The sequence below is a fragment of the Hemiscyllium ocellatum genome, chromosome 5 (assembly GCF_020745735.1).
Source record: "Hemiscyllium ocellatum isolate sHemOce1 chromosome 5, sHemOce1.pat.X.cur, whole genome shotgun sequence".
Lineage (NCBI taxonomy): Eukaryota > Metazoa > Chordata > Chondrichthyes > Orectolobiformes > Hemiscylliidae > Hemiscyllium > Hemiscyllium ocellatum.
The window spans coordinates 67539118-67559017 of NC_083405.1; the positions used below are offsets into that span (position 1 = coordinate 67539118).

Consider the following 19900-nt stretch of genomic DNA (forward strand, 5'->3'; position numbering starts at 1 on the left):
TTCATGAAAACATTAATTGTTTTCATTTCAACCACTTTCTCTGGCAGAGACTTACACATAGAGTCATAGAGATGTACTGTATGGAAACAGACCCTTCGGTCCAACTCGTCCATGACGACCAGGAATACCAACCCAATCTAGTCCCACCTGCCAGCACCCGGCCCAAATCCGTGCAAACACTTCCTATTCATATACCCATCCAGCTGCGTTTTAAATGTTACAATTGTACTAGCTTCCACGACTTCCTCTGGCAGTTCATTGTATAAAGGTACAACCCTCTGCGTGAAAACATTTACCCTTAAGTCTCTTTTATTTCTTTCCCCTCTCACCCTAAACCTATGCCTGCTAGTTCTGGACTCCCCCACCCCAGGGAACAGACTTTGTCTATTTATCCTATCCATGCCCCTCACAAATTTATAAACCGCCATAAGGTCACCCCTCAGGCTCCTACACTCCAGGGAAAACAGGCCCAACCTATTCAACCTCTCCCCATAGCTCAAATCCTCCAACCCTGGCAACATCCTTGTAAGTCTTTTCTGAACCTTTTCAAGTTTTACAACATCTTTCTAATAGGAAGGAGACTAGGAAGGAGACCAGAACCGCATGCAATATTCCAAAGCTGGCCTAACCAATGTTCTGTATAGCTGCAACATGACCTCCCAGCTCCTATACTCAATATTCTGACCAATAAAGCATACCAAATGCCTTCTTCACTATCCTAACTACCTGCCACTTCACTTTCAAAGAGCTATGAACCTGCACTCCAAGGTCTCTTTGTTCAGCAACACTCCCTAGGACCTTACCATTAAGTTTATAACTCTGCTAAGATTTGCTTTCCCAAAATGCAGCACCTCACATTTATTTAAATTAAACTCCATCAGCCACTTCTCAGCCTTTTGGCCCAACTGATCAAGATCCCGTTGTAATCTGAGTTAACCTTCTTTGCTGTCCACTACACTTCCAATTTTGGTGTCATCTACAAACTTACTGACTATATCTCTCATGCTCACATTCAAATCATTTATGTAAATGAAGAAAAGTAGTGGACCCATCACTGATCCTTGTGGCATGCCACTGGTCACAGGCCTCCAATCTGAAAAACAATCCTCTACCACCACCATCTGTCTTCTACCTTTGAGCCAGTTCTGTATCCAAATGGCTAGTTCTCCCTGTGTTCCATGAGATTTAACCTTGCTAATCAGTCTCCCATGGGGAACCTTGTCGAACGCCTCACTGAAGTCCATATAGATCACGTCCACCACTCCACTCTCATCAATCCTCTTTGTTACTTCTTCAAAAAAACTCAAACAAGTTTGTGAGACATGATTTCTCACACACACAAAGCCAATGACATCAATGTTGCATTTAAGTATTGTAAAATGTGTCTAAATACTATACTTGACTGGGAGGGGCAGAGTGTTCAATGGACAATGTTCTAGGAACCTCCCCCATAATGCATGGTAAAGGGCTCTGAATAATAATCGAATTGCTCTGCCAGACACAGGAAAGAAGATTCCTCTTTGACATCTCTCTCATCTCAAGTCATAGCAATTTCATACTGAGTAAACAATCACTGCTTAACAACGTTTTAAATACAGATTTCTTTTTTTTATGTACTCTAGCATAAAGTGCCCTCAAATTTGAAAACTTCCCCTTAAATTGGTAAAGAGGATGAGAATTCGCAAGGTGGCGAATGGATGGCTCACAGCTCCCCCTCCCAAAGGAAAGTTAGCAGCCAATCTGCAGACCTAAGAACTTTCCCACATATTGCCATAATGAACTGATAGCAGTCTAAATCAGTTAGTAGACAGTGGGACTTCCACCTCTCAATAGCAGGAGATTGTTCTGAGCAGTTGGCCAATCTGATTAGCTAACAACTTTCAAGGTGCCGGCAGCACAAGAGCTCAATAATGGATTGTCTCAAGACTGCAAGCATACCCAGGACAAAAGCCCCAATGGACTCCAGACCTAGATGAGGAGCGACATTTGGCAGGATGGATTTGGTTACTACAGGAAGAAACAATGCATGAGTGAGTTTTAAAGACTGGGCAGGGAAGAAGGGGTGCTACTACTTTCTAAAGGGTGTGCCCTCAAGACACACAGGGAATCCTCTAATAGTGCCATCCTTTTTTTCCATGATTTAAAAAGTGTTAATAAAAAATGCCGCTCAATTCTCCTTGCCTACCCATATTAATCACATTACTGTTTAAAGGTTGAAATTGTAACCTCCTCCGCCACTTTCTTTGGCAACTCATTCCATAAATGCACCATCTTCTGTGTGAAAATGTTACCTCTCAGGTCCTTTTTAAATCTTTCCCCTCGCACATCAAATCTGCATCCTGTGGCTTTTGACTCCCCCACCCTATGAAAAAGATCTTGCCTAGTCATGCTCTCCATGTCCCTCATGATTTTATAAGCATTCGACACTCCAGATAAAGAAGCCTCAGCCTATTTAGTTCTCCCTATAACTAAAATACCTGCACAGAGGCTGGGGCCCATCACCAAGTCACCTTTTATTTGCTAGTGCACAGTACACTGGCTGTAACCAGCTAGCTCGGAGTCAGTTCTCAATAAAGAGATTCTAATCTCCTGGTTCTATTGGTCAGATTTGGCTTTCCTGTTGGCACAGAGTGACAACCCCAATCAAGAACATCGTAGTTAACGAGGTCAACCTGGCCCCAAATCACAACAAGCTCAAACTCTCCAGTTCCAGCAAAATCCTTGTAAATGCTTCCTGCATCCTCTCAAATTTAACAGCATTCTTCCGATAGAAGGGCAAAAAGAATTATATGCAATATTGTAAAAGTGGCCTCACCAATGTCCTGTCAAGTGCAACATGACATCCCAACTCCTATACTCATGTTCTGGCCAATGAAGGCAAGCTTGCCAAATGCCTTATTGTTACGACACAGGGAAACCACTCTGCTAATTTAAACCAGCCACACAGAAAAAGTTCACCCAGTGCTGTAATAGATTAGGAGGTTTTGTCTGCGATTTGAACAGGTTTAGACAGATCCAGCTTGAGATTTGGGCAGATTTGAATAGATTTGGAGTACAAAAAAGCCCAGTTGATTTAAACATTTGAGGGTTGGTGTCCTAGATCTTTAAATAAAATGTAGGTGAGACAACTTGCTTAAATTTCAGTGACTTGCATTTGGTTAAGTTTAAAGAAAGAGAGAGAAGAAAGAGGAAGAGAGAGGAAAAAGCGAGAGAGAGAGAGAGAGAGAGAGAGAAGGTTCTTAGCTGAGCAAAGAGAGAGAGAAGAAAGGATGAAACAAAAACAAAGAGAATTTGAACTTGAGAAGTTGTGATTCAGTCAACAAAATCAAATTTAACAGGATAGAGATTAAAAAGGATACTGACATATACAAATATGTCAATACTCTGCCACATTTTGATGAGAAAAACATTGAAGCCTTCTTTATTACATATGAAAAGTTGGCTAGGTAAATGGAGTGGTCCAAGGATTTTTGGGTAATTCTAGTTTAGACTAAACAGGTCAGCAGACCAAGTGAGGTATTTGCCATGCTTTTAGATGAGGGGTCAAGAGGTTATGAAGAGGTTAAATGGGCTATATTAAGAGCTTATGAATTAGTTCCAGAAGCATATAGACAGTGGTTCAGAAACATACAAATGGAACCAGGTCAGACTTACGTTGAGTTCGAAAGAATTAAGCATAGTCAATTTGATAGATGGGTGCATGCTTTAAAGATAGACAGGATCTATGAGGGTCTAAGAGAGATGATTCTGCTGGAGGACTTTAAAAACTCATTTCTAGAGATCATAAGAATTCATGTAGAGGAATAGAAAGTTTAGCAGTGAGAAGGGCAACAGAATTACGCTCACTACTCTTTGAAATTTCTCTTCATCTTAGTGCTAAATAGTCTGCTCAGTATCCTTAGATAGTGACCCAAGTTCTGGACTCACCAGTCATAGGAAACATCCTTCCGGCACTTAATCTGTCTCATCCTGTTAGAATTTTATAGATTTCCATGAGATCACACCCACACCCCCCCACAAATGCTACTTCCCCAAAACCGCATCAATTCTTCTAACCTCCAGTGAATGGAGTGCTATCTGATTCAGTCTCTCTCCATAGATCATTCCTGCCATCTGAGGAATCAGTGTCGTAAACAGTCATTGCACTCTCTCCACAGCCAGAAAATCCTTCTCCAGTTAAGGAAACCAAAGCTGTGTACAATACTCTAGGTATGGTCTCACCAAGACCCTGTATAATTGTAGCAAGACTCCCCTGCTGCCATAATCAGAACTTCTCCAATGACGGATGACATACCACTTGCCTTCTGTACTGCCTCCTGCATTTGCATGCTTGCTTTCAGTAACTGAGTGTACAAGGACATCCAGGTTGTTGAACCAACCTGTTCCCCAATGCGTCATTCAGATAATTTCTTTCCTGTTTTTATTCCCAAAGTGCATACCCTCAAATTTATTCACATTACACTTCATCTGCCATGCATTTGTCCTTTCATTCAACTTGCCCAAGTTATACTAAAGCATCTCTACATCCTTCTCTCAGCTCATCTTCCCACCCAGTTTTGTGTCATTTATAAATGTGGATGTATTACATTTAGTTCCCTCATATAAATTATTAATATGTGCTGTGAATAGCGGAAGTCCAAGCGCTAATCCCTGTGATACTCATATAGTCACTGGCTACTACTCAGAAAATATCCCATTTATTTCTATTTTTTGGTTCCTGTCTGCCAACCAGTTCTCTGTTCACCCAACCCCGAATTCCATCTGTTATAATTTTACATGCTAATCTTTTATTTGGGGCCTTTTCAAAAGTCTTCTGAAAGTCAAAGTAAACCACATCCACTGGCCCTCCTTTATCAACTCCATTAGTTACATCTTTTAAAAAATCCTTGATTAATTGAAAATTTTCAAGTGTTCATTTACCCCAGTCATGATTACACAATAAAGAACAGCACAGCACAAGAACAGACCTTTTGGCCACCATATCTGTGCCTACCACAATACCATTCTAAAATAATCCCGTCCGCCTGCCCATAGTTCGTATCCCTCTACTCCCTACATGTTCATGACTACATGCCTATTAAACGTAGCTATTGTATTTACTTCTACCAACCAACTTGGTATCACATTGTAAGCATCTACCACTCTTTATGTAAAAAGCTTGTCTCGAACATGTCTTTTAAACTTCATATGTGTCATTTTTTCCCCCTAGTACTTGACATTCATCTGCACCTCCACACACACCATTTACTGCATCCGCTGCATCCGATGTGGTCTCCTCTACATTGGGGAGATAGGCCGCCTACTTGCGGAATGTTTCAGGGAACACCTCTGGGACACCCGCACCAACCAACCCAACTGCCTCATGGCTGAAAACTTTAACTCCACCTCCCACTCCGCCAAGGACATACAGGTCCTTGGCCTCCTCCATCGCCAGACCCTGGCCACATGACGCCTGGAGGAAGAGCGCCTCATCTTCCGCCTAGGAACCCTCCAACCACACAGGATGAATGCAGATTTCTCCAGCTTCCTCATTTCCCCTCCCTCCATCTTATCTCAGTCCCAACCCCTGGATTCAGCTCTGCCCTCTTGACCTGCAATCTTCTTCCCAACCTCTCCGCCCCTACCGCCTCTCCGGCCTATCACCCTCACCTCCTTCCACCTATCGTATTCCCAGCATCCCTCCCCCAAATTCCCTCCACCCTACCTTTTATCTCAGCCCGCTTGGCACACCAGCCTCATTCCTGAAGAAGAGCTTATGCCCGAAACGTTGATTCTCCTGCTCCTCGGATGTTGCCTGGCCTGCTGTATTTTTCCAGCATCACATTTTTATACTTTAATCTAGGCAACATCTTAATAAGCCTGTTTCCCACCTTTTCCAAAAGCCTTCATATTACTTTTATAGAACGAGGACCAGAAATGCACGCATGACTCCAAGTATGGTCTCCCTAAAATTTTATATAAATACAACATGACTTTCGAACTTTTATACTCAATACCACGACAAATGAAGGCAAGTATGCTATATGCCTTCTTTTCCAAATTATTCATTTGTGTTGCCACTTTCAGGGAGCTATGAATGTGGACCCCAAAATCTGTCTGCACTCTTCTGCACTTTCCACAACTCTACCAATTTTCAAATTATCTGCAAATCTACTGATCAGATAAGCTGCTTTTTCATTCAAATCAGAGGTCCCAGCACTGATCCTTGTGGAACATCAGTGGTCATAGACCTCCAGACAGCAAAAACACCCTTCAACAAATCCACTCTGCTTTCCAAAATCAAGCCAATTTTGTATCCAACTTGCCAACTCACCATGGATACTGTGTGACTTAATCTTCTGGACCAGCCTGCCATGCGGAACCTTGTCAGATGTTTTCGTAAAATCCATGTAGACAATATCCACTGCCCTACCATAATCAATCATCTCTGTTACTGACTCAAAAAACTGCACCAACTTTATGAGACAAGACCACCTCTGCATAAAGCCATGCTGACTATCCCCAGAATGTCTCTTCTTCTTCAACAATTTCCCCATACAGATGTTAGGCTAACTGGTATGTAATTCCCTGGTTTTCCTCTTTTGCTCTTCTTAAAATGCGGAGTAATATGTACAAATTTCCAATCCAGAGGGATTACTCCTATATATAGGGACCTCTGAAAGATTAATCAGGGCATATACAATGTGTGTCTTTAAGTATTTCCTTTAACATTTTTGATGGAAACTATCAGGTCCCATTTTTCACTCTTTAATTCCAATAATTTCATTATTCCTGTTGTTTTACTTCGGTTAATTTGGTTCAGTCCCTGTCCCTGATCCACTCTTAATTTCCTCAGGACTTCTGGCAAGCTAGCCTCTTTTTCTACTTTAAATACTGAGACAAAGTAATTATTCAACATATCTGCTAGATCCCTATTGTCATTGACAATATGTCCAGGAGCCTTTAATCCCATCAATTTTCCCAACTCCATTTCTCAACTCATACTGATTTCCTTGTTTTTAGTTTTTTGTTTAACAATTTTCTAAAATGCTATTTTCTCTATGGTAAAGGTGCAAACAAAATTTAGTGCAAAAGTCTAAACTTGACTTATTCATGACTGCCATAATTTGCATTTTAACCATAAGATTTAGGAGTAGAAATGGCCATTCAACCCATCAATTCAATCATGGCAAATAAGTTTCTCAACCCCAATTTTCTGCCTTCTTCCCACAACCCTTGATCACCTTAAGAACTTACCTATCTCTGCCTTAAGTACACACTCACTGACTTGGCCTCCATAGCTTTTTGCGGCAATGAGTTCCACAGATTAATCACCTTCTGGCTGAAGAAATCCCTCCTCATTTCAGCTCTGAAGCATCATCCTTTCAGTCTGAGGTTGTGCAGTTAACTGCTCATCTCTTCTACTATTGGAATCATGTTCTCCATGTTCACTCTGTCCAGACCTTTCAGTATTAAGACCATAAGACCTTAAGACATAGGAGTGGAAGTAAGGCCATTCGGCCCATCAAGTCCACTCCGCCATTCAATCATGGCTGATGGGCATTTCGACTCCACTTACCAGCATTCTCCCCGTAGCCCTTAATTCCTTGTGACATCAAGAATTTATCAATCTCTGCCTTGAAGACATTTAGCGTCCTGGCCTCCACTGCACTCTGCGGCAATGAATTCCACAGGCCCACCACTCTCTGCCTGAAGAAATGTCTCCGCATTTCTGTTCTGAATTGACCCCCTCTAATTCTAAGGCTGTGTCCACGGGTCCTAGTCTCCTTGCCTAACGGAAACAATTTCCTATTGTCCACCCTTTCTAAACTCCTCGTGTGACAATTCCTTCATCCCAAGGATCATTCTTGTTAACCTTCTCTAGATCCCTCCAACACCAGAACACCCTTCCTGAAACACAGGGCCCAAAACTGCTCACAATTGTGATGGACCAAATCAAACCTTCATTGCATTTCGAGGAGATAGCTTAGACTCTAACTTTTAATTAACGGCAAGTATAAGACACAGTATTCCAGAAGTGATTTTTTTGGCCAAAGTACTTGGCTTTAAACAAAATACAGTTTATTCTTACACCACAGTAACTACAAACAGAATAAAGAAGAATTGGCATAACTTTAACCTTATCGAGACACTTAACAAAATAATATCACTTTTAACTGCTAATCATCAACTGTTCCAATATAGCAACATCCCACAAACACACCCTTGGTAAATGCAAATTCAGCAAAACAGATCTCCCTCACTTCCGATCTTCTCCAGTTCAGAAGGAAAACCTGAAAGAATGAATCTTGCAGCAGGGAGACAGTTCAAACTTTTAGAACAGCTGTATCTATCAATTTCAACTCCAAAACTCCTAACTTCAACAACTGAAAGTAAAACTAAAACCCTAGGTATTTGTGAGCCCGAATCCACCCATTCATGCTTGTTTTGTCTAATTTAAAAATAACTTTCCATGCAGCAGACACCTCATCATCAGATTTACAACATCCTTCTTTGAAACAAACAGGACGAAACAGCTCCTTCTGAAAGGCACATCTCACCACACAATATTGCAAATGCAGTCTGATCTGAGACCTATACAGCCTCAGCAGTACATCTCTGCTCTTGTATTCGATCCCGTTTGAAATGATTGCTAATATTGCATTTGCCTTCCTAAGTGCCAAATGAACCTGCACATTTACTTTAATAGAACCCTGAACTAGAAGTCTTAGCTCCCTTTCTCTTCAGTTTTCCAAAACCTTTCCCCATTAAGAAAACAGTCTATGCCTCTACTCTGAGCTAAAAATGTGTTGCTGGAAAAGCGCAGCAGGTCAGGCAGCAACCAAGAAACAGGAAATTTGACGTTTCGGGCATAAGCCCTTCTTCAGGAAAGTCAAATTTCCTGTTCCTTGGATGCTGCCTGACCTGCTGCGCTTTTCCAGCAACACATTTTCAGCTCTGATCTCCAGCATCTGCAGATCTCATTTTCTCCTAAGCCTCTACTCTTCCTATCAAAGTAGATAACTTCATATTTTCCATGCTGTATTCCATCTGTGACTTCTTGCCCACTCTCCTAGCCTGTTCCAATCCTGCTGCAGCCTCCTCACTTCCTCAAAACTTCCTGCCCCTCCATCTATCTGTCTGTTACCTGCAAACCTCTCAACGATGCCTTCAATTTCTTCATCCAATTGTTCATGGAGAATGTGAATAATTGTGGCCTCAACATTGACCCCTGTGGAACTTCACTAGTCACCGGCTGCTAACCTGAAAAAAAATCCTTTTATCCCTACCCTCTGCCTTCTGCCAATCAGTCAGTCTTCAATCTATGCCAATACCTAGCCCCTAACACCATAGGCTCTAACTTATTTAGCAACCTCCTGTGTGGCACCTTGTCAAATGCCTTCAGGAAATTCAAATAGATCACATCCACTGGCTCTCCTTTGTCTAACTTGCTTGTAACTTCCTCAAAGAATGTGAGCAGCCCTATTTGATCAAGTACTTCCAAGTACTCCACAAGTTCATTCTTAATAATGTCTTGAACATAGAAATATTTAAACATTGAATAGTTATAGCACAGCAGAAATTTACTTGGCAAGTTCTGTCTATGCCCTCTCCAACAAGCTCTATCCAACAGCAGCTCAGTTACTTCCAATCCCCAGTCTTTGCCCAACAACCCTGCAATATTTTTTCTTCAGATAATTATCTAATTTTCTTGAAAGTCATGATTAAATCTAACTCCATCATATTGATAAGCAGTACATTCCAGACCCTATCCACCCTCCTTTGCTTGTTTTACAAACTAGCTGAGTAAACTACTGTTCTTGAATTTTCCACAAATGGAAACAGGTTTCTTCCTCTACTTACTGGCCAAGATCCTCATGAGCACTTTTATCAAATCTGTTTTCAACCCTATCTTCTTAAATCTGCTTCTCTAATCAAAATACATAACTGAAGTCCATCATCCTTTGAACCATTCTTGTAACCTTTTATGCAACACATGGAATGTCTTCAGGTCCTTTTAAACTCAGTTCCCACAACTGGACATAACATTCTATTTAAGGCCTTTTTTAAATCTAACTTGGTCATTATTTTTCAGCATTTGTACTCAGTGTCTTTATATTTTAAAAAACCTCAAGATCCTGTGGACCTTTCAACCAATTTCTCAACCTGTCTATTTTGCCACTTCTATGAATTGTGTAAATATAGCCAAAATCTCTCTGCTCTTGCACATTTTTTAGAGTCACATCCTATACTTCACATTTTCTCCTCTTGGCTTTTGAACCAAAATGTGCCATGTATATACCTTGCCACATATCCATCCATTCCTCCAGCTTATGTCCTCACACTATTACTCTCCTCACAGTATAATCTGCAAATTTTGAAATTGTGCCTTGCACACCCAAGTCTGCATTATTCATATATGTTAAAAATAGCAGTTATCTTCATGCTGATCCCAGGTCTACCACTATCTGACTTGGTCCAGTCAGAAAACTGCTCACCATTATTCTCTTATCTGTCATTCAGGCAACCTTGTGTTCATGCATCCGGCACTTTATGAAACATCATCTAGACGTATATGTACGCAACATCAGCTGCATTACATTTATCAACTCTCTTTGAATGTCTTTAAAAAACACAATCAAGTTTGTAAATTGCAATTTGTCTTTAACAAATCCAGACAGGTTATCCATTTTTATCCAAGTGGTTCTCAACTTTACACCAGATTATTATTTTAAGCTGACTAGCCTGGTATAGCTGGGCTTACTCTTAGACTTATGTTGAATAAGAGTGTAACATTTGCAATTCTTCAGTCATTTGGAATCAGTCCTGTAAATCACTGTAATTCTTATGTTACAGTTGCCACTCGTGCCAACAAGGCAACCATCAATAGAATTACTAAGAAAAGCTACGAACTAAGGAAGGAAATTAATTTCTACTGACGTTCTTCCTTAAAAATATTTTATATTTGCCATAAAAGTGATAGCTTAGACAATGGTGTGACGTCTTTACTTTTGACCTAAAATTGTCAAGTATTTGCATGCCAAATTATGGTAACTACTCGTTATAATTATTAGTCAGACTGACTGCAGTCTTATATGTAGAAAAGCCTATAATTTTTAATAACTTGTACTCTTTAGGATCAAAATAAATTGCTCCCACATCTTCCTGACTCCAGATTGTCAGCAATGCATATCAGGACTGGCAAAAATCTAGACACATAGGCATATGTGGGAATTGTCCAAGGAGTTTAAACTTCCAATGTACAACGTCCACTCTGACTCCGCTCACCAGAATTGAGAGACTGAGCTGCCAATTTCTCTTCCAGTTCGTTATTAATGTCACTGCTGAACAGATGATCTATAGCTTTGTTTTGTCTCTCCTTTTTCTTAAATAACCTTCATCATTTTTTTAATCTTCCCCTAATGACAATGGTTTGTTGCTTGGATATAATTCCATGGTTACCAGCTATCTTTGAGTACCTCGTACAATCGGACATTACTCGTGTGTGAACTTTTACAGTCTTCAACAACTGTCTGTTCAATCTCAAGAAGTGTCATGGCAGAGGCCATGATCTCAGTAACATTTTACATAAGTTTCAGCTAAGGTCAGAAGTTGGATATCTCCTCTTTGTCCTAACTGTCCATTTGACTCCACCTACTTCAGGCATTCCAGCTCCATTTCTGTTCATATTTCTGTCCCATATTCACATGTATCACTCATTCTCTCTTCCCTCATTTATTTTTAGCCTTTCACACTTTCCCCCATTTCAGTTTTGTTTCCATTCATCTGAACCAAACAAAGGAAAAGAAGGCTCCAGGTTTGTCATCAATTCCCAACCGAATGAGCAGAGATTTTATTTGAACTCGCCATTTGTTATATCAAAATAATTAGTCTAGGATATGAATGGAAAAACATGAAATTTTTGTTAGCATCATGAAGACTTGTACCATGGCAGCTGCACTGTCTTGTTACCTCTTGTACATTTGGATCGGCAATCTTTATGCTGCTGTGTTCTGGAGGAACAGTTGGTGGAGGCGGTGCTCTGCGTTTCTTGACATCTGTCATTTGAGCCATTCTCAATATGTTGCTAGTAGAGAGCGTTGGATTCAACATAGTTGGTCGTGTGTTAACAGTTGGTGTGGATGGCGCTGTTGAATAACCCTGTAGTTGCAGGGAAAGATTTGATGAACAAACGTGTGCACAAAAATATATAACTAGATAAATTTTAATAATCACTCCACTCTTAAAAGGTCACACCAGCTATCTTTTCTTTTATTCTTTCACAGTATGTGGGCATCACTGGAAAAGTTAGCATTTGTTGCCATTCCTAACTGACCCTGAACTGAATGATTTGTGAGGCTGTTACAGAGAGCAGTTAAGAGTCAATCACATTACTGTAGAAATGCATGCCTGATCAGGTAAGGTTGGCATATTTCCCTCTAAAAAGGCAAGTGAACACAAGTGGTCATGATGGATTTCTAGAGCAAACAACAATGGTTATAATGACAGAGACTGTTTTTTAATTCCAGATTTTATGAACTGAATTTAAAATCCACAGCTGCCATAATGGGAATTGAACTGATGTTTCAAGAAGATGAGCCTAGGCTGTTGTGATTTCTGTCAAGTAAGAGTAGTGCAGGAAAAGCACAGGAGGTCAGGCAGCATCTGAGGAGCAGGAAAATAGACGTTTCAGGCAAAAGCCCTTCATCATGAATGAGACTGGGAGCCTCGGGGTGGCTTTTCCAGCACTACTCTAATCTTGATTCTATTCTCCAGCATCTGCAGTACCCATTTTCGCCTGTTATGATTTCTGTGGCAGAGGATAATCATTTTGGGTTAAAAGTGATTTTAACTTAATTCATCAGACAGCTGTATTACCCTCATTTTAAAAAACATAGGTATTCAGATGAAACTTCAGGTGACCTTTTATGAACAGACATAAATTATGAATATAAACCCTTGATTGAACGTACTTACATATTCTTGGAGAAGTTGTACTTCCATAAAAATACTGCTCATCCTAATCACAGGTGGAATGAAAGAGGACATGGACTCTGCTGAATTATAGAGTCATAGAAATGTACAGCATGGAAACAGACCCTTTGGTCCAATGCTGATCAGTTGCTGTCGTGCATCCTGCAGGTCCTCCAGCAAGGCAATGAGGGAACAGAGGTTCACAATTGGGGCAGCAATCATGTAAGGTTAATGACACTGGCTTTTATGGCACACTGTTGTAGCTGTATCCAACTAAGCAAGTGGTAAACATTTCATTATGCTCCTGATTTGAGTCTTGTAGATGGTAAGGAAGCCAATTGTCACAGAGTATGTAGCTGCTCTTGTTACCAGCTATTGATATGATGCACCTATTCAGCATTAGGTTAATATTATCCTCAAATAATTGGTCTATGAAACATCTAATTTCTACAAGAAACTCTGGGGAAAACTATATTGATTTTGTAAACCAATAGTAGACTACTCTTTAAATTAATATTTCCCATGTATTGTTTCATGTACAGTTACACACTTATTCAAATGTGTATGAGAGATAACTAAATGAAAACATATTGTATGAACATTTCTGTAAAATATATTTGGGATATGGCACTATCACATTGGGATGTTTGAAACATTTTTCCACAGAAATCAAATGGGAAAGTTACAGATAAAATTTGTTTGCATGGAGTCCATAAACATGTTTTGTTTTTAAAGATATGTTGGTGCATTGGCGACATTTAAGAGGCTGCTGCATGGTTACATAAATAGGGAGAGAATAGAGGAATAAGGGTAGAAGGTTTGCTTTCTAGTTTAGTTAGGATATGATGATTAGCAAGACTTGGAGGGTCGAAGGGTCTGATCTTGTGCTGTACTTCTCTTTTGTTCGTTTTGGATAATAGGTTGTTAAAATAGCGAGTTTTGAGAAGATTTGTAGCTCAGGTTGAGGTTTTGGACTTAGGTTTGCTCGCTGAGCTGAAAGATTCATTTCCAGACGTTTCATTACCTTACTAGGTAACATCTTCAGTGGACCTCACGCGAAGCAATGCTGAAAATTCCTGCTTTCTATTTATGTGTTTGGGTTTCTTTGGGTTGGTGATGTCATTTCCGGTGATGATGTTATTTCCTGTGGTGAAGTCACTTCCTGTTCCTTTTCTCGGGGGGGTGACATCACCAACCCAAAGTAAACCAAACATATAAATAGAAAGCAGGAATTTTCAGCATTGCTTCGCATGAGGTCCACTGAAGATGTTACCTAATAAGGTAACAAAACATCTGGAAATGAACCTTTCAGCTCAGTGAGCAAACCTACGTACAAAATGTTGTTAAAATTTTTGGTTCACTGACTTAATCTTATATCCATCTTACTAGTGATTTTGCCTCAATTATTAGGCATGACCTAGTCTGAATAAGGCCATGCTGTCACTCTGTGGCCAACTCCTATTCGTTTAAGTTCTTGCTGTAATCCAAGTAAATTCTAATGACTTTTTCACAACTATTAGGCTTGTTCTTACCATGGGTGCATTTTACACTTTTCAAGATGGGGAGAAGGTGTTTGGAGCAGGAGTATGAACCAGAAGTGTATCTTTCAACGAATCCCATCCCTACCTCTTAAAGACACTGACCAAATGTCTTGCATTTAAATTAATGGCCGGCCAACAAGAAACTGGTCAACTAGGTAAGTGAATGTTGGGAAGTGCACCTAATTAGGATATCAGGACAGGTCATCCAGGGAGAGAGGGAACGGGCTGTGAAATGGAAGTCAATCACAGCTGCCCATTTAAACACATTGGGCAAGGACTGGTGGTAGCAACACAGAAATTAATCATCTTGACCAAATTTTGGACAAAGAATCTTGCAATGAACCACTGGAGTCGCAGCAATTAAGAGCTTGGTTTTAAATTTAGGTGACCATTCAGGGCATTTGCCAGGGAGGAAAGAACATCTGTCCCATTGCCCTTCTGAATAACAAGTGTTTCGAAAAAAGTCAAATTCTCCTCTTTAACTCATTATGTCTTTCCACAGAGACTGTAAGGCCATTATATAGCAATCAAATTGTTGAAGGGTCCAGAACAAGGACACAGTTTGCTCATGATTCCCCATCAGAGCTCCTTCAGGCTGTCAGTGATTGGTGAATGATTCTAATGCCTGCTGACAGCAAAGCAGCCTAGACAGAGGGCAAAGACACAGTGGGTAGCAATGATGTTGTCGACAGGACATGGCTATAATCCTGTAAAAGGATTCCACAACTTCTTACAATTTGCCGGGCTGTACGTACAACCATTTTGCAGATAGATCTACATGGAAGAGTGTTATGTGTGTCAGATTTGGCATTATCATGTTGCTTTCCTAGTGCCCAAAGCAGCAACCCATTAGTTAGCAAGGATCTTGAAGCGTAATAACTGACAACAAAAGATATGTTAGCCACACAACTGAAAGCATAATTTTTCCACAGTACATTCATTAAAATGTCTGTTTTAACTTACAGAACAAAGGAACACCTTAAAGATAACTAGGACAGGAGATGGTCAACCCAACTTGGCAACTTTCAGCCCTCTAGAAGTGTAAGTGTTGGAATTGGTAGCAGATCAGAGGAGTCACACCACAGGAGAGTGAGGTTGGAGGATAGACCTGGGATGGTCAGAGTCAAGGCTGCATTGCTCTCTCCTTCAAAGATATTGCTGAACTGGGTAGACAGAGGAAATTAGGGAAGGTGGCAGGGATGTAGAATTGATGGGTTTGGTCCATCTATAAAAAAAAGAATGATCAGCATAGCAATGCCATTCACAGTACTGCCTTACAGTTCAGGAACTCACTGCCACACACAGACCTTGAAGGTTCGTGCTGGAGAGAAAAATATTAGCAAGAATGTTAAGACTGAGGCAAAGCATTCATTCAGGACCATGCCCATGTCTTCTAGTTTCACACACAGATAATTGCAATGGGTCCCCAACAGGCCCTACTATTTCCTAAGTTACTCTGTTGCTCTTTACATATTTAAAAAAAAACTGCTGAGGCTTTCCTTTATTCCACCCGCCAATGCTCACTCATGAATTCTCCTTGCTTTCCAATTTTATTTCTCGGCTGCCCCCCTGCACTTCTTCTACTCCACTAGGGATTCTGTTATATTGAGAATTTGGTATCTACCATAAACCTTTTTCCTTTTCTTAATCTTCATCTTTATGTTGCTTGACATCAAGGGTCCTCTGTGCTTGGTTCCATTCTTTGTCTTTATGGGAACGTACTTGACCAGTACTCTTGCTGTTTCCTCCTCGAATGTCTCCCACTGTTCTGACATAGTTTTATTAACAAGTTGCTACTCCCTGAGGAATTGGGCTAAATCATCTCTGATCTTGGCAAAATTCATCTTTCCCCAGTTTTGAATTTTTATTCCCAGCTCATCCTTATTGTTTTCATAATTATCCCAAATTTAGTTGAGTTATAGTCACTATCTCCAATGTTACCCTACTGATACACCTTCCATCTACCTGAGCTCATTTGTGGATTTCTGCCCCTCCCTATTAGGATTTCGACATTAAGGTGAGAAAAGTTCTTCAGGATAGAATTTAAGTATTTTGTTCCCTCCATGCCTTGCACACTAGAACTACTCCAGTCAATATATAGGCAGTTAAAATCTCCTACTATTAGTGCATTATTATTCTTACACTACTCTGAAATTTGAATACATATTTAATCTTTTATCTCTCCCTGAATATTTGGAAACATATAGAACACACCCAACTGTATGTCTGCTCCTTCATTTTTTTTTCCTAAGTATGTGGCTTCATTTATTGATCCTTCCAGGATGTTACCCCACCTGACAGCTACAATTGATTCTTTGATCAATATTGTGACCACACTCTCCCTTTATATTTCCCTCTCCAACTTGTCTGAATTTCCTATAACCAGGAATGCTGCACTGCCAATACTTTCCATCTTTCACCCAAGTCTGTCACAGCTGTGATACCATGATCCCACATGTCTACGTCTTCAGCTCATCTATCTGCTTCCTCAACATCCTTCCATTAAAATATATTCCATTTAGCCTTGCTAAAATTATTTCTTACTGATCTGCTTACGCTTTCTCTGACTTCTAGCTTAGCCAGTCTGGAACACAATCCTTTGTTGTATTGATGATATTTTAAGTAAAACGTCAACAGTAGTTGTTTGACTGTAGAAGTGGATATTTTTCTCTCGAAGGGTAAATAATTGCCCAGCAATTGTATTGTACATTTCATTGTGTACTTCCAAATATTATTATCTGTTTACAGTTCAGTCTAGTTCACAACACTCAGAACTCAGAATATTTATTACATCATACCTCCAAATCTACATTTTTATTCTCACTTCAACAGGCTCTTTGCATTGAAATATATACCATTCATCTCTTTTTTTTTGTATGTTCTCTAGCCTTTTTTTGTTTCAATCTCCCACATTTACCTACTAATTTTTTGTCTTCCATTTCCAGTTTCTCTTCCTGTACACGTGTCTCCCACTATCCAAAAGTAGAATGTTCCTATGAAGCCATTCGCAAGCCAAAATAGCATAAAGTGAAGAAGCAATTACCATTCATTTATATGGGGAAAATGTTTGAGCATTCCCAAATCCAAAAAAAACCTACCAAATCATACCAAATAACACATAAACACAAACTAACACTAACATACAGTAAAAGGCCATCGGAGGTTGGGGTGGTGGGAGGTATAGGAGACTGGGGTGTAGGATAGAGAGGAAGAGGGTAATCTATTAACATCTCACGGTTGTTTGAAACATCTTGCTAACAGACGCACAAAATACAATGAGATAAATCACAGATGCTCACAGACACAGTTCAAAACTATGGCAGCTTGGTGCTGGGATACTGAGTGTAGCTCCTGGGAAAGGCGCTTGGCGGTGCCACTCTTGCTGTGCGCGCTTTTTCGTCAAAGTGAAAATCCTCTTTCAGTTAGCGAGAACAGGTACTAAAGTAGGTCTTTCATAAAAGCGAATTGGTGTAAAGCGAACGTTCGAAAAGTGGGGGATACCTGTACCTGAATTTCTCTACAAGTTCTGACTGTGTTCTCCAAATGTTTCTGAGTTTTGAAGAGGGGTCACTAGGCCTGAAACAGACATCTACACAAAAATGTTGATAAACTGCACATGTACATCCTATGACATACGATGTGCAAATTATATTAAGATAATTTATTTTAGAGACTTATATTGAACCAGTGGCATGTTTATGTGTATATGCACATAAGTATGTCCATTCCAGTCCCACACTGCACCTCCACATCACAAGAAAACAGGATAGGACTCAGCCAATTACTGCTCAATTAGTCGAGCTTTAAACTTCAGCAAAGTGATGGCAGGGATCATCAAGTATGCTGTCAACCAACTCTTGCACAACAATAACCTGCTCACTGACTACTCATTTTGAGTTCTGTTAGGGCCACTCAGCTTCTGACCTTATTACAGCCTTGGTCTAAACATGGACAAAGAACAGATATGAAAAGGTTAGCGGAGAATGACAGCTCTTAATATTAAGATAACAGTTGATCAATTGTGTCCTCTGGGACCCCTAGTAATGGTGAAGTCAATGGGAATTAGGAGGAAACCTCTACCAACATTGAGATTCTTTGCTGATGTCTGCACAATGATCAATGCATCAGACATTGAAGCAGACCATGCATGCAGCAAGACCTGGACAGCATCAAGGTTTGGGCTGATGAATGACATTACTTTGAATCACATCAAACAATTGCCAGGCAGTGACCACCACTGACAAGAGGGTATCTACGCATCACCTTTTTACATATGTATTATTGCTGAATCCACACTTTCAACATCTTTGGAGTTACCACCCAAAAACTAAACTGGAATAGCCAAGTAAATATTCTGTCTATAACAGCAAGTCAGAAATTGGGAATGCAAACACAAGTAACTCACCTCTCACTCCCCAAAGTCTGTCACCATTTACAAGGTACAAATCAGGAGTGTGGCGGAACACTCATCACTTGCCTGGATGAGTACAGCTCCAAAACCACTCAAGTAGCTTGACTCCTCTGGATACCAGTTGACAAAGCAAACCTCTTGATTGGCACTACATCCATCATCTTAAGGTTTTACTCCCTCCGCCACCAAGACACAATAGCAGGAATATGTACCATCTACAAGATATGCTGAAATAATTCACCAAGGCTCTTTTGGTAGCTTCTACCAAACCCTTGCCCCCGATCACATGTTGTTGATTTTCTGTGGAAGATCTGAGTCATTTGAAAAACTTTTGAAAGACAAAATTATAAAAGAATTTAAAGTCAGGTTTAAAATATATTTGGTAGCCAGCAGACAGACTAAGTTGGGAATACCGCTGAATCAACAGTTTTACTTGAAGAATGTTCATCGGATCCCAACAAATCAGATCAGATCTTCAGAAAAGGAAGGCTCTGCTAACAGTGAATTGAGAAACTTAATTTGTTAATTAAATTTGTTATGCACATAAAGTCGGCTAAATATATGATGTGATCAATTAGAATTGAGCACCATACTAAAATATACCATCATTAGTGAAGTGCAGAAAGGAAAGAGAATATTGAAGAAATTAAGTTGAGAATTGCATGCACTCATATTTCCAGACCTGGGTGACCTAGAAGGAATGAAGTTAGTCACCTTACATGCTAGTCTTCCCAGTAGTATTTCAAGTACAGTGGGATTTACTATTTTTTAATGGGAATAAATGATAAATACCATTTAATGGTTAAAATCACTGTGGTCTGGTGATAATCTGGGAGAGGTGACAAGAATGGCTATCAAGCATTTTAGATTAGATTCCCTACAGTGTGGAAACAAGCCCTTCAGCCCAACCAGTCCACACTGACCCTCCAAAGAGTAACGCACCCAGACCCATTTCCCTCTGACTAATGCACGTAACACTATGGGCAATTTAGCA

General features: G+C 40.1%; 1 protein-coding gene across 7 annotated transcripts in view; it reads right to left on the minus strand.

Annotated features, from left to right (window-relative positions):
* cobl (cordon-bleu WH2 repeat protein) overlaps positions 1-19900 on the minus strand; it is a 352002-nt gene that overhangs the window by 139586 nt on the left and 192516 nt on the right. For 6 of the 7 annotated variants that reach the window (XR_009644700.1, XM_060824845.1, XM_060824841.1 and 3 more), the window contains one exon: positions 11953-12141. The exons of the other annotated variant lie outside the window; for it this stretch is intronic. Coding sequence is in view for 5 of the 6 variants with exons in the window: in XM_060824845.1 (XP_060680828.1) it covers positions 11953-12141 (189 nt within the window). In the remaining variant the exon portion in view is untranslated. The remainder of the gene's footprint in view (positions 1-11952; positions 12142-19900) is intronic. 7 annotated transcript variants of the gene reach the window in all.